This window comes from Eschrichtius robustus, chromosome 19 (assembly GCF_028021215.1).
Source record: "Eschrichtius robustus isolate mEscRob2 chromosome 19, mEscRob2.pri, whole genome shotgun sequence".
NCBI lineage: Eukaryota > Metazoa > Chordata > Mammalia > Artiodactyla > Eschrichtiidae > Eschrichtius > Eschrichtius robustus.
Window position 1 is genome coordinate 4,709,478 of NC_090842.1, and position 14,136 is coordinate 4,723,613.

The window sequence follows — 14,136 nt, forward strand, 5'->3', positions numbered from 1 at the left end:
AGACCTGATATATGGTATATTCTCCATTTTCATACCACAGGAAAGCCCAAGTTTTTATTCTGAGACTTACTTGCAAACAGGCACTCACAGACTCACACACACGCACTCACTTGAGACAAGCTATAAAGTACAGAATTGGGCTTTTACTGTTTTTTTAAACTCTTAATCACAAAGAGCACAGTTACAGTTAGACTGTGGTGTTCCCAGCAAGTACGACCATATTTTACTGTGAGTCAAGACAGAAATTGTGTAAAACTTGAATCATTAGTACAGTACACAGAGTACAACCTCAATTAACACTAACACTTGGGGAATATAGGATTTGATTATGTTTGTCCTAATTAACTGTTTTTTAAATTAGAAAAGACTAAACTTCAATCCTTATTCCACAGAATTCTAAAATGCATATAGATACGTTTTATTGCCTGAGGAAATACGATATATAATCTAGCTTTCACTATTTCCCAGCTCATACCCTTAGATTTCTTAAAATCATAACTGCTAACATCAACAAACACAAGAGACAGAGGTGGCATTGAGCTGAATTTATTCATTTTCTAAAATAAAACCTGATATAAGCTTTATCTTCTGATATCTTTTTCCTAAAGTGAAGAAGACAAGTAATACATCTTTCTTATATCTGCATAGCCTACATAATGCTTTCAATATGCTCTCATTTAATCCTACTTCCACAATCCTAAAAAATTTTAGAATTCAAGAAGCCAAGGTGCAGAGCCAAGGACTTGCCAAGGTCACATGTAGGTGGCCCACCCAGACCCTAACCCTACTTAAAGCACTTAACTTCTCCTGCCCCATTTTAACAAACAAAAGAACTCCATACATGAATATCTAATATGCATGCAAATATATCCCTTATTAAGGGATCCAAAATTAAGGAGTCTAAAAGGCTAGTTAGATTTCATTAAAAGTTAACTAAGATTTTACTTAATATATACACTTACTTCTCCCTTTTCTCCTTTTCAATGCAATTTCAACAGTCTTCATATTTAAAACATCAATCTGAAAAAATGTTCCAGATAAGTTTTTATTAAACTAAAATAGTAACCATCAATCACATGAAGAGTGGACATAAAAGAGGACCTGGATGGAGATATAGCACAATCCTGTTCAGGAAACTATCACAGAGATGTTAACTCTCCTACAAATTAATGCATAATTTTAACACAATTCCAATTGAAATTTCAATAGGGTTTTTCATGGAACTTCAAGTGCTGATCATAAATTCCTAGGGAAAAGTTATGGATGAGTAAGAGACAAAATACCTCTAAGTATAAAGGGGTGCCTGTCCTACCATAAGACTGATTATAAAGCTGCTGCAATTAAAACAGGGGAACCAGAACCCACTGAGCCCCTGTGGAGATGTGCGGTCTGACTGTGGCACCCCAGCAAAGGGTGAATGGTGCTGGGACAACTTGCTATTGCCATTGGTGGGGGGGGGGGGGGGGGGGTGGGGAGGTTAACATCCCCAACACACACACCATCAACACCGCAATCTCAGTTTCATTACATACTAAACTGAAAATAAAAACTTTAAAACTTTTTAAATGTCTTTATTACCTCAAGGAAAGGAAGAATTTCTTAAAGATATTTTTTAAAAAACCAAAAATCCACAAACCATGAGGAAAAAAATCAATACATTTAACATTAAAACTTAAAAATGTATTCCCGAAGATTATTAATCCTATAAATCAATTTTAAAAAAGACAAGCCATTTGATAAAAATATGGACAAGGGATATAGACCAGGTAATTAACAGAAGAGTAGGCGCTCGGTTTACCCCTGCAGCGACGCCCCCTGGTCCCACCGGTACCACTGCTGCTCCCGCCCCTTCGCTTCTCGGCCGCGCAATGGGCACCCGCGACGACGAGTACGACTACCTCTTCAAAGTTGTCCTTATCGGAGATTCTGGTGTTGGAAAGAGTAACCTCCTGTCTCGATTTACTCGAAATGAGTTTAATCTTGAAAGCAAGAGCACCATTGGAGTAGAGTTTGCAACAAGAAGCATCCAGGTTGATGGGAAAACAATAAAAGCACAGATATGGGACACGGCAGGGCAAGAGCGATACCGAGCTATAACATCAGCATACTATCGTGGAGCTGTAGGTGCCTTATTGGTTTATGACATTGCTAAACATCTCACATATGAAAATGTAGAGCGATGGCTGAAAGAACTGAGAGATCATGCTGATAGTAACATTGTTATCATGCTTGTGGGCAATAAGAGTGATTTGCGCCATCTCAGGGCGGTTCCTACAGATGAAGCAAGAGCTTTTGCAGAAAAGAATGGTTTGTCATTCATTGAGACATCTGCTCTAGACTCTACAAATGTAGAAGCTGCTTTTCAGACAATCTTGACAGAGATATACCGCATTGTTTCCCAGAAGCAAATGTCAGACAGACGTGAAAATGACATGTCTCCAAGCAACAATGTGGTTCCTATTCATGTTCCACCAACCACTGAAAACAAGCCAAAGGTGCAGTGCTGTCAGAACATATAAGGCGTTTCTCTTCTCCCCTAGAAGGCTGTGTATAGTCCAATTCCCAGGTCTGAGATTTAAATATATTTGTAATTCTTGTGGTCATTTTTGTGTTTTATTACTTCCTCATACTTATGAATTTTTCCATGTCTTAAGTCTTTAGATTTTAGCTTTATAAAATCATCCACTTGTCCCGAATGACTGCAGCTTTTTTTTCATGCTATGGCTTCACTAGCCTTAGTTTAATAAACTGAATGTTTGGATTCCTCAATTATTGTTTACTTTTCATCATGGAAGCTGTCACTGTAGGACATAATACAACTTGATCCCTTGAAGCTCAGACCTGTTGGTCTTGATTAAATCAAATTAAGAAGACTGTAGAAATAAGCTATCATTTTGCCACAGAGCAGCTTATAATTAATACACTCTTCTCTCAGTACAGTGTATATTTCCATAAATCTAAGAATTGCCCTATAAACATAGCAGAATTTTGAGAGCTTGAAAATTTTCCATTATTCTGGAAGTCAATTTCTAACATGCCTTAATAGTAGTTTAGTAAATTTTGTTTTTTAATTTTTGTAAACATCAAAGTTGATTAGAGAGGGGGGCACTTTTTTCTGGACAAGAATTATCTTAATAAACACAAAAGACTGTGATGATTTCAGTAGCAGTATGGTTATGGAGCCATATGTTAAACAATGCTGCCTGGCAGGCTGGGAACTGGAGAGACTGGTGGAATTCCACATGAGGTGCCTCTGTTACAGTAATCAGGCAGCCCAAGTCATTTAACTTATCTAATTTCCCAGCAGTAGATTGTGTGGCATTTTATTGCTCAGGCAATAACTGGTTTAATGCTCTTAGTATCCAATGGTGAAGTGTTAATTTTATCTTAAAACCTTCCAGTAAATGAAACGCAACCTAGTTTTATCACCATATCCACCAGCAGGTATGGAAAATTATTTTAACAATGCTGATTTTTGAGTTTTGGCAGTATATTATGGAATATAGTCCAGTTAATCTGGTTTCAGTATGTCTAAAGAGTACAGTGAGAGGTTAATTTCTGCTCAAGTGGTACCACTTAAAGGCATGTATTCTTTTAGTACGCAAGATGAAATAGTACCTTGAGTTAAATAGAATGCATTTAGGCATTGTACAAACCGGAAAGTTTTCTTCCACTACATTACTGAAATCAATGGAGCAACTCATTTCTCATTCAGAAATGTGCACACTAATATTTAGTTTTGTTTTCTTGTGGATGGTATTGAGCACTTAACTCTGAAGTGTTCTGCAAGTTGTGTCAACTAAAGTGATACTATTCAGGATGGTGGAATATCCCCAAAATATACATGTGTGTGGGCTTGCATAGATGACTATGTTTCATAGTTGATCTTCTGTCTTTTGCGGTGCTCATGACGTGTGGGGTGCACGGAAGGCATTGCTGTGATTAGTGAATTTAGTTTTTCTCTGTAGCTATTTTATTATTTTGGTGTATTGGTTATGAAGATACTACTATCTATTTGTAAATCGCTACTTTGTATTTTATGCATGCTCTGTAACTTGATTTTTTTTTTTTTTTTTTTTAGTTATTGATTCGGAATATATTCACATTCTAATAAACAGTTATAGGGGGAAAAAAAAACCAGAAGAGTAGAAATCTACACTGCCAACAGACATATGAGTAATGTAATGGTGCTCAATTGTTTGTAATCTCGAAAATGCAAATTAAAATAATGAAAATCCATTTATTACCCATCAGATTAACAAAAATTTTAACTATGTCTATGCTGACAATTAGCAAGAATTTTTTTAGGGACTTCCCTGGTGGTGCAGTGGTTAAGAATCCACCTGCCAATGCAGGGGACATGGGTTCAATCCCGGGTCCGGGAAGATCCCACATGCTGTGGAGCAACTAAGCCCATGCGCCACAACTACTGAGCCTGTGCTCTAGAGCCCGTGAGCCACAACTACTGAGCCCGCATGCCACAACTACTGAAGCCTGCACGCCTAGAGCCCGCGAGCCACAACTACTGAAGCCCGTGTGCCTGGAGCCCATGCTCCGCAACAAGAGAAGCCACCTCAATGAGAAGTCCGTGCACAGCAACGAAGACCCAAAGCAGCTCCAAAGAAAAAAGAAAAAGAAGAATTGTTTTAAAAAAATGAGATCTAAAAACCCTCATGCACTGCTGATGGGAAGCGAGACTGTTAAAACCACTTCGAAGGCAGACGCACAGTCTCTAATAAAACTGAAGATGCTTATTCCTTGCAGAGCCCCGCAACTCCATTCCTAGGAATAGTTCCTGGAGAAACCCACAGAGGAGCATGAGGAGACATGACAAAATATGTTTACTGCCACATTTTTGTAATAGTGGTAGAACTGAAGACTTAAATAGTCCTGAACAGGGGAAAAGGTATGTTCAATATTTAACAATTAATGGGGAATTCCCTGGCGGTCCAGTGGTTAGGACTCGGTGCTTTCACTGCCGTGGGCCCAGGATCATTCTCTGGTCGGGGAAGTAAGATCCCACAAACCACGCAGCGTGCGGCCAAAAAAACAAACAAACAAACAAACAAAAAACAATTTAACAATTAAAATCAAAGACCAAGAACAAAATGTACAGATAAATCTAAAGAATATTTAACTTAAAATAAGCAAACTACAAAATGATGAATACAGTATGAAACCACTTATGTGACATTTTTAACCACAAAAACAATACACTGTACTATCTATCAATACATATGTATGTAGTACAAGGCGAAAACCATAGTCAGGAAACAATGCTGAGCAATTTCAGCAGGGTCAGCATTTCTGGAGAAGAAGAATGAGAGGATACAATGGGGGTTTCCACTGTCTCTGTAATGCTTTGCTATTTATAAATATAGCAAAATGTTAACAGTAGTCAAATCTGATTGGTGGGTTCAGTCATTTCTCATGTTAGTCTCTACACTCTTCTGTACACTGGAACTCCTAATCAAAAGACATAAATTAAAAAACAAGAACTAAAACATAACCATCAATTAAATCTATGCACGTACTCAATAAAGCAAAGTTGTGTCTTACCTCAACTGAAGAGCGAGGAGTCACAAAGAACTGATTGAATTCATCAGGGCTAAAATCTCCAAAAATATACTGAAAAAAAGAGAATGACTGATCACATACAATACACAAATTATACAGTTTCAGAAAAAAAGTGTTACATCTCAATCCTATGAATAATTGGGCCCGAACCCCCAAGACCCTTTCTCCATTAAACAAATCAAGGATCTGCAAACAGATTTCTAGATGTAGTGTTTTCCAATTACAAATAAGAAAATACTTCGGTTTTCCATAAATTGTCAAAGAACAGCCTAAGGTTAATAGAGCTTACTTTTGTTACCAAGGCTGTTGCCCCAGAATCATACCCCTGCCCCTCCCTCAAATAGAAACCTTATTCTTATCTAAGTTTCAGGAGGAAGCTGCAAAGAGGAAAAAACAACTGGTTAGGACCAACAAGGCCCAAGATGGCGGAAGATGTGACTTCCAGCAGAAGTTGAGTCTCATTACAGTCTCACTGTAATACGTTAGCATATGCTAAATGACCCACCCACCGGCACCATGACAGTTGAGGACTGCCATGACAACAACTGAGACAGCCCGTACAAGGACTGAAGAGGAGAACTGCAACAGTCCCAGGTCCAAACCACACCCCTGTTCTCCAATAAGTCATGAATATTCCTCCCACTCTTTCCAAATCCTTCTCTTTTACCTTGACCCTCCTATATGTTTGGTACCTCTGCCCAAATTGGGGTGAGACGTTGATTTGGAACTAGGTTCCTGCTTCTCCATTCTTTGGCCATTGAATAAAGCTTGTGCCGTTCCAGTCTCAGCATCGGTTTTGTTATTGGCTGCACAAATCCGATCAGAAAAAGAACCTCCCTGTCGGAGACAGGTGGCCTCAGCTGGGGCTTAGGACCACAGAAAGGGACCAGTCAACTAACTCGGCAACACTGTGAAACAGGTCAACTCTGCACACCAAACTTGTAAGTAGACTCCTGCTTGCAGGAGAATTTTTTTGGTTCACAAACATTTCTAGTTGTTCCATTTACCTTTCGGCTGACTCATGTCACTACCTCCATTTCAGTTTTCCCTACCGTACATACTAAAGAAAAGCAGAAAACGTGGTTCCAACGGGAAGATAAGGAAATCCAAAAAAAGGAAATGTTAATGACTCTGATGGATGAACTTTAAAAATATATGTGTAATTTTTTTACCTTAAAAGTACACTGGAATGTGATACACAGATAAACATACTGTTCAACAGACACAAACCTCGCTGTGAACTCTCACTTCATAGAATTCTGAACGTTACTTTCTGAAAAACTGGTTAACCCGCACGGAAGTAAGTTTGACGAGTGCCAAGCAGTTCAGATTCTCCCTGAAGCTTCAAGAAACAAGTCATTGATAAGAATCAGTATGACCTGATTTCCACAACAGAGAATCACTCACTTCATCAATAATTATTTAGAGCCTATTAAATGTCATGCACAACAATCGATATTAGATATAAAAATGGCAAAAGCAGAGTCGTGGTTCCTCTATTCTAACAGAACTGACAGTCTAATAACTTGTGAAGAAATTTACAGTATCCAAACATATACAAATAGATAATAACCATTATTATGGTAACTGAGTAAATGGAAACTAAGTCTCAAAATCTGTTGGTAAGAATGCACCAGTAGGGACTTCCCTGGTGGTGCAGTGGTTAAGAATCTGCCTGCCAATGCAGGGGACATGGGTTCGAGCCCTGGTCTGGGAAGATCCCACATGCCATGGAGCAACTAAGCCCGTGCGCCACAACTACTGAGCCTGCGCTCTAGAGCCCACGAGCCACAACTACTGAAGCCTGTGCGCCTAGAGCCCGTGCTCCACAACAAGAGAAGCCACCGCAATGAGAAGCCTGCGCACTGCAACGAAGAGTAGCCCCTGCTTGCCGCAACTAGAGAAAGCCCGTGCACAGCAACGAAGACCCAACGCAGCCAAATAAATAAATTAAATTAATAAATAAATTTATTTATTAAAAAAAAAAAAAGAATGCACCAGTATTTCTGGGGAAAACATTTTTTGGAGGGCTCTTTCACAGTAGCTACCAAGACCGTGAATATATATTAAAAACAAAAACATCTTGACGTAATATTTATGTATACTTGCAAAAGTCCACAAAGAAATTGTGCACTGACAGTAACGGTGAAAATGCAGAGTCCCAAAAAACAACTTAGAAATAGTCTTCTCCTGAAATACTGTCATTGTGAGCTTAATTAGACTTATCACCAAAACCGGGGAAAAGCTTATTTTAATTTCACTCCAACACAACACAAAGCAACGTAAGGGAAAGTTATCTTTAAATGAGAAGAAAGAAAGGTGGGGTGGGAGAAGAAATGACACTGCTGCCTGGCATTCCTTTATAGTCCCACCGCAGAGAGATCCTTAAGTCTAGATATAAACCTTAAAATTTACTCAGAAGAAAATAAAAAGATGAGCGATACAATGGGAGAAAATATTCCAGACAATACCAACTGCTGGCAGGGATGTGAAACAACTAGGGATGCGGAATGATACAGCCACTCAGGAAAAGAGTTTGGCACTTTCTTATAAAGTTACTTACCATACAACCCAGGAAGCCCACTCTTAAGTACTTACCAAAGAGAAATGAACACCTATGTCCACACACACACAAAAAAAAGCCTGTATGCTGAAGTTTACAGCAGCTCTCTTCATAACGACCAAAAACTGCAAAGAACCCAAACGGCCATCAAAAGGTGGATGTGCTACATCTACATGATGAACTGCTACTCAGTGACTCGAAAGCATCATGCCAAGTGAAGAATTAGACTTAAAAGCCCACAAGCTATATGACTGCATTTGCACAACATTCTAGGGCTAAACTCTAAGGACAGAAAACAGACCTGTGGTTGTCAAGGTCTGGGGAAGAAATGATTACAAAAAGGCACACGGGAACTTTTAGGGGGAATGGAAATATTCACAGGGCAAGCCTGTTAGAGAAATAGTAAACTTCCTACCTGCCAAGGGAACACACCCACGAAAATACTAATGATTTCAGCCGTTGAATGTGAATGGACAACAAAAAAAATCACAAGACACGTGTGGGAACAATCAACAGCAATAAAGAGAGTTACTACTAAAATGAGGGGGAAATGAATCTGTGTAAACAAAACATAGGAAACAGAAAAGAACTTAAAATTCTAATCTGTATCCTGAAAGAAATTCGAGCAGGTAAAATAAGCAGACTGCCATGAAAAAAGGACGTATTAGGGACTTCCCTGGTGGTCCAGTAGTTAAGACTCCATGCTCCCAATGAAGGGGGCCCAGGTTCGATCCCTGGTCAGGGAACTAGATCCTGCATGCTGAAACTAAGACCAGGTACAGACAAATAAAAAATATTTTTTTATTTAAAAAAAGGGACAGGGGACTTCCCTAGTGGCACAGTGGTTAAGAATCCACCTGCCAATGCAGGGGACACAGGTTTGAGTCCTGGTCCGGGAAGATCCCACATGCTGTGGAGCAACTAAGCCTGCACGCCACAACTACTGAGCCTGCGCTCTAGAGCCCACAAGCCACAACTACAGAGCCTGCACGCCACAACTACTGAAGCCCGTGCGCCTAGAGCCCATGCTCCGCAACAAGAGAAGCCAGCGCAGTGAGAAGCCCGTGCACCACAACGAAGAGTAGCCCCCGCTCGCCGCAACTAGAGAAAGCCCGTGCACAGCAACGAAGACCCAACGCTGCCAAAACTATAAATAAATAAATAAATTTATTTTAAAAAAGAGGGGGGACCAATTACAGAACCAGAAAGTATTCACAGAAATCAGAAAATTATTAAATTTAAATTACTAAATTTACAAGCTCAACAAATCTCAGAATCAACAAAATAAATACAAAGCAAGACAGCAATGCCTTGAAAGTTCCAAGAAAAAAGTATTTTGTTTTTGTTTTCACAGAATTCTATTCTATAGTTTATTACTCAAGTGCAAAAGGCAAAATAATTCTCAGACACTCATACACCCTTGGGATGGGTGGGGTGGACTGCTTAAGAATTCCAGAAAATGAATTCAAGAGATAGAAGAGCAGTAACAAAGAGGATCCAAAAGATGATTGATACTGTAGCTGTGAAGCCCAATGCAAACACTAAGACTCATGCTGTTTTATTTAATACCAACAGGAGAAATGTTGTCCACGTAAAAGATATCCACTCTACCTTCTGAGTGGCTACTTTAATTCAGAATGTGGGGAAGACATTAGAATGAGAACTGAATGTTCTTTAGGATTGCTAAATTATTCTTTTTTTTTAAATTTAATTTTATTTATTTTTTATACAGCAGGTTCTTATTAGTTATCAATTTTATACATATTAGTGTATACATGTCAATCCCAATCTCCCAATCCACCCCACCCCCGTTTTCCCCCCCTTGGTGTCCATACGTTTGTTCTCTACATCTGTGTCTCTATTTCTGCCTTGCAAACCAGTTCATCTGTACCGTTTTTCTAGATTCCACATATATGCGTTAATATACGATATTTGTTTTTCTCTTTCTTACTTCACTTTGTATGACAGTCTCTAGGTCCACCCACTTCTCTACAAATGACCCAATTTCATTCCTTTTAATGGCTGAGTAATATTCCATTGTATATATGAACCACATCTTCTCTATCCATTCATCTGTTGATGGGCGTTTAGGTTGCTTGCATGACCTGACTATTGTAAATAGTGCTGCAATGAACACTGGGGTGCATGTGTCTTTTTGAATTATGGTTTTCTCTGGGTATATGCCCAGTAGTGGGATTGCTGGGTCTAAGTTATTCTCTTTAGGCTGGTTTTCTCTTGGAAAAATAAAAATAAATGAAATGCTCATCTAAATCACATTTCTAAGTAAATTTCTTTAAGTTCCTATATAAAGTCTTTTAAAAAAGAGAAATTGGCCAATCCAATAAGAGAATTAAAATTCCAAAAGATATAATAAAATCTTGTCAACGGAGGGGAGAGGGGATAGAACCGTGACGCCCCCGCAAGCCTTCTTGTCAAGTCCCTGTGCCAGTCTACTGGGAGCAACCTCATGGTCAACAGTCAGAATGCTTAGAAAGGCTCCAGGGAAAGCCTTTTTCTATTATTTTCAATTTTACTATTTTACTTAATTCTTTATTTGTAAAGTATTATTTGAAAAACTTCGCTACAGATTTTAAATGTGCTTTCTCATTACAACTTCACGGATATGCAGCTTTAACCTGATTACAAAATCCACGCGGGGGTCGGGGGGCGGGGCAAGGCACGGATTCCCCAGCAGTCCGGTGGTGAGGGCTCCACTGCAGGGGGCACGGGCGCAACCCCTGGTCACAGGGAACTAAGATCCCGCATGCTGCGTGGTGTGGCCAAAACAAAACGAACAGCACACACACCAAACTGACTGGGTGGGTGGGGTGGGGGTGGGGGTGTGGCTGAGGAAGGAGCATGTAAAGAAATTGAGAAATCTCCAGACACAGGGAGGGTGGGAGGGAGGGAGGCGCAAGAGGGAACAGATATGGGGACATACGTATATGTATAGCTGATTCACTTTGTTATAAAGCAGAAACTAACACACCATTGTAAACCAATTATACTCCAATAAAGATGTTAAAAAAAAAAAAAAGAAATTTTCATGGCAAAAAAAAAAAAAAGAAATCTCCAAGACACTGTTAAATGAGAAAACATTCTTTGGGTAAAAAAAAAGGAGGAAAATAGAAATATTGATCTGTGTTTGCATAAAGAGATAGATATTGGAGAGGGAACCAAGAAGGGAGTAAAACCCTTGACTATACAGAGTCGGGGGCGGGGCGGATCCCTGTGGAGGTAGTGGAGCAGGGAGTGAGATTTCTTAGCGTATACCTTTTCAGAGTTCTTAGTTCTGAACCATATAAATAACTATCGAGGGCTTCCCTGGTGGCGCAGTGGTTGAGAATCTGCCTGCCAATGCAGGGACACGGGTTCGAGCCCTGGTCTGGGAAGATCCCACATGCCACGGAGCAACTAGGCCCGTGAGCCACAATTACTGAGCCTGCGCGTCTGGAGCCTGTGCTCCGCAACAAGAGAGGCCGCGATAGTGAGAGGCCCGCGCACCACAATGAAGAGTGGCCCCCGCTTGCCGCAACTGGAGAAAGCCCTAGCACAGAAACGAAGACCCAACATAGCAATCAATCAATCAATCAATCAATCTTTAAACAAACAAACAAAAAAGCAGGGGGAGGACTGTGCTCTTCCAAAAACTCAAATGTCACAAAAGGCTGTGGAAAAGTTCCAGATTACAGGAAGCTAAAGAGACAGGACAGGCACTTCCCTGGTGGCGCAGTGGTTAAGAATCCACCTGCCAATGCAGGGGACACGGGTTCGATCCCTGGTCCGGGAAGATCCCACATGCTGCGGAGCAACTAAGCTCGTGCGCCACAACTACTGAGCCTCCGCTCTAGAGCCCACGAGCCACAACTACTGAGCCCACGTGCCAGAACTACTGAAGCCTGCACGCCTACAGCCCGTGCTCCGCAACAAGAGAAGCCACCACAATGAGAAGCCCATGCACCACAACGAAGAGTAGCCCCCGCTCACCGCAACTAGAGAAGAACCCGCGTGCAGCAACGAGGACCCAACACAGCCAAAAGTAAAATACATAAACTAATTAATGTATTTAAAAAAAAAGAGAAAGAAACACATCAGGAAAAGGGGCACGCCCACAGCACATTTAGGGTAGAAATGAGCCACTTCACTGCAGCCCAGCCCGGGGGAGCCTGGCCCCAGAGGGCCTAGGGCTGTACAGCCTGGGGAAGGGGCAGGCCGAACTGGAAATACCCATGTTCCTGCTAAAAGAAAGCAAAGACACAATCTCAGCCCAAGGAAGGTAAGAAGGAGGAAAGACATTTGCCAGTCGCCCGCATGACCTACAGTTGGTTCTCCACGGATCTAACGAAGCCACAGGAAACAGCACTTTCTGCTTTCTACAGAAAGCAGGGGACACGGAGGACGACCACCACAACGCGGCACTAGGGGGCGCTGGAGCACAGCTTCCAAAGCTCCATCTCCAGAAACACGAGTTATTATATAGGCTGCCACCAAATCCACGTCCTCTGCCTGCAAAAGGACTCAGGAAAATAAGACGTCAGCCTCTGAGGTAAAAAAATCAGGATACAAAGGCATGATCAATAAACACGTTGCTGCGTGTGCACTGTACACACTGTACAGGTTCCAAGGCAATCACTGGAACCACTGTGAACCCAGCCCCTGGGACAGTGTCCCGAGAACAGACGCAAAGCCAAGCCTCGCAGGGTTCAACGACAGAACCAAGCACAAAAAGTACAAAGTCTTCTCTCTCTTTTCCCAACCCAAGGAAACTGAATTTGGGAGATAGGAGGAAACATTAAGGACTAATAAACTGTTCCAAGCGACAAAAACTTTAATTTCATCTCTAAAATAAGGGTATACCAGACTAAGCAACCTCCAAAGTTCTTCCCAGCTCCAAAAGGATCTCCTGGATATAACCAGGAGAAACACAGGTTTGGAAATGCTCTCAGACTAATATGGCTACCAGGTGGTTGGCCCCTGAACACATCATGCTGACCGAAAGAGGCCAGACTCAAAGGGCCACACGTTGTATGATTCCCTTCATGTGAAATGTCCAGAAGAGGCAAATCCCTAGAGACAGAAGGTAGATGGTGGTTGCCAGAGGCTGGGCGGGGAGGGGATTACGGAGTCACCACTGACGGATATGAAGTTTCTTTTTTTTTTTTAAATACATCTTTACTGAAGTATAATTGCTTCACAATGCTGTGCTAGTTTCTGTTGTACAATCTTTCTGGAATGATGAAATGTTCTAAAATTGACTGTGGTGATAGTTGCACAACTCTGTGAATATACTAAAAACCACCAAAATGTACAGCTATTTAAATGGGAGAATTCCATGGCATGAAATAATTTCAACTAAATAAATGAATTAAAAAAAAAATCAGGTCAGTACTTGCATTAAAAAAATCTAAATTTCTTTACACTTTTTTTTTGATCAGGACCCAGTACTTGAGGACGCTAACGACATCTACTGAGCAGTCACCGTGTGCTCTTAACTTTGGAAAGTGGTGTGGGTGACACTTCAGTGAACGCACAGCAGGAATTTCACTGATTTAACAGTATGGATTGAGCACCAACTACCCACACTGAACGGTGCTAGATTATGAGAATAAATTTTGAATAAGACAGAAATAAGGTTTGGGACATCATGACAATTACAGTTTCGTCACAGTGCAAGTGGACTGCAAGTTGCAAAGAGCATTACAAATGGCAGAGGCAGACAAAGGAAGAGGGACACAGAGAAAGGCTTATTCCTCCAACTGCCTGGGTAGCAGCAGGATTCTGCTTACTTTCTTGGGGCCAAGGAGTCCTGAGAAGGGAACAAATGGACAAACTGTGACAAAGCCACTCCCACAGAGAGCAACCCTCCTTAGGATTCAAATGTCAGCCTACTACAGTTTAGTGTTAGCTTCATGTGGTTTGTGTATTTCATTCTGACTACTAAAGTCCTATCAAAAGTTATTCTCTCACTTTTCCAAGTAGGATTTTTGATAGGTTGG

The 14,136-nt window shown here is 40.9% G+C and overlaps 2 protein-coding genes across 2 annotated transcripts in view; one reads left to right on the plus strand and one right to left on the minus strand.

The window, feature by feature from the left end:
• The window catches only part of USP10 (ubiquitin specific peptidase 10), a 72,792-nt gene that overhangs the window by 33,912 nt on the left and 24,744 nt on the right, over positions 1-14,136 (minus strand). Inside the window, exon 2 of the mRNA XM_068527426.1 lies at positions 5,560-5,628. Coding sequence (XP_068383527.1) covers positions 5,560-5,628 — 69 coding nt within the window. The remainder of the gene's footprint in view (positions 1-5,559; positions 5,629-14,136) is intronic.
• LOC137753572 (ras-related protein Rab-11A) lies at positions 1,785-2,603 on the plus strand. Its single transcript, XM_068528831.1, has one exon. The coding sequence runs from the start codon at positions 1,869-1,871 to the stop codon at positions 2,517-2,519; it is 651 nt and encodes a 216-aa protein (XP_068384932.1). The 5' UTR covers positions 1,785-1,868; the 3' UTR covers positions 2,520-2,603.

Bases quoted from the DNA above. Each gene is read 5' to 3' on its own strand.
- LOC137753572 (XM_068528831.1), top strand. From the start codon at position 1,869: ATGGGCACCCGCGACGACGAGTACGACTACCTCTTCAAAGTTGTCCTT.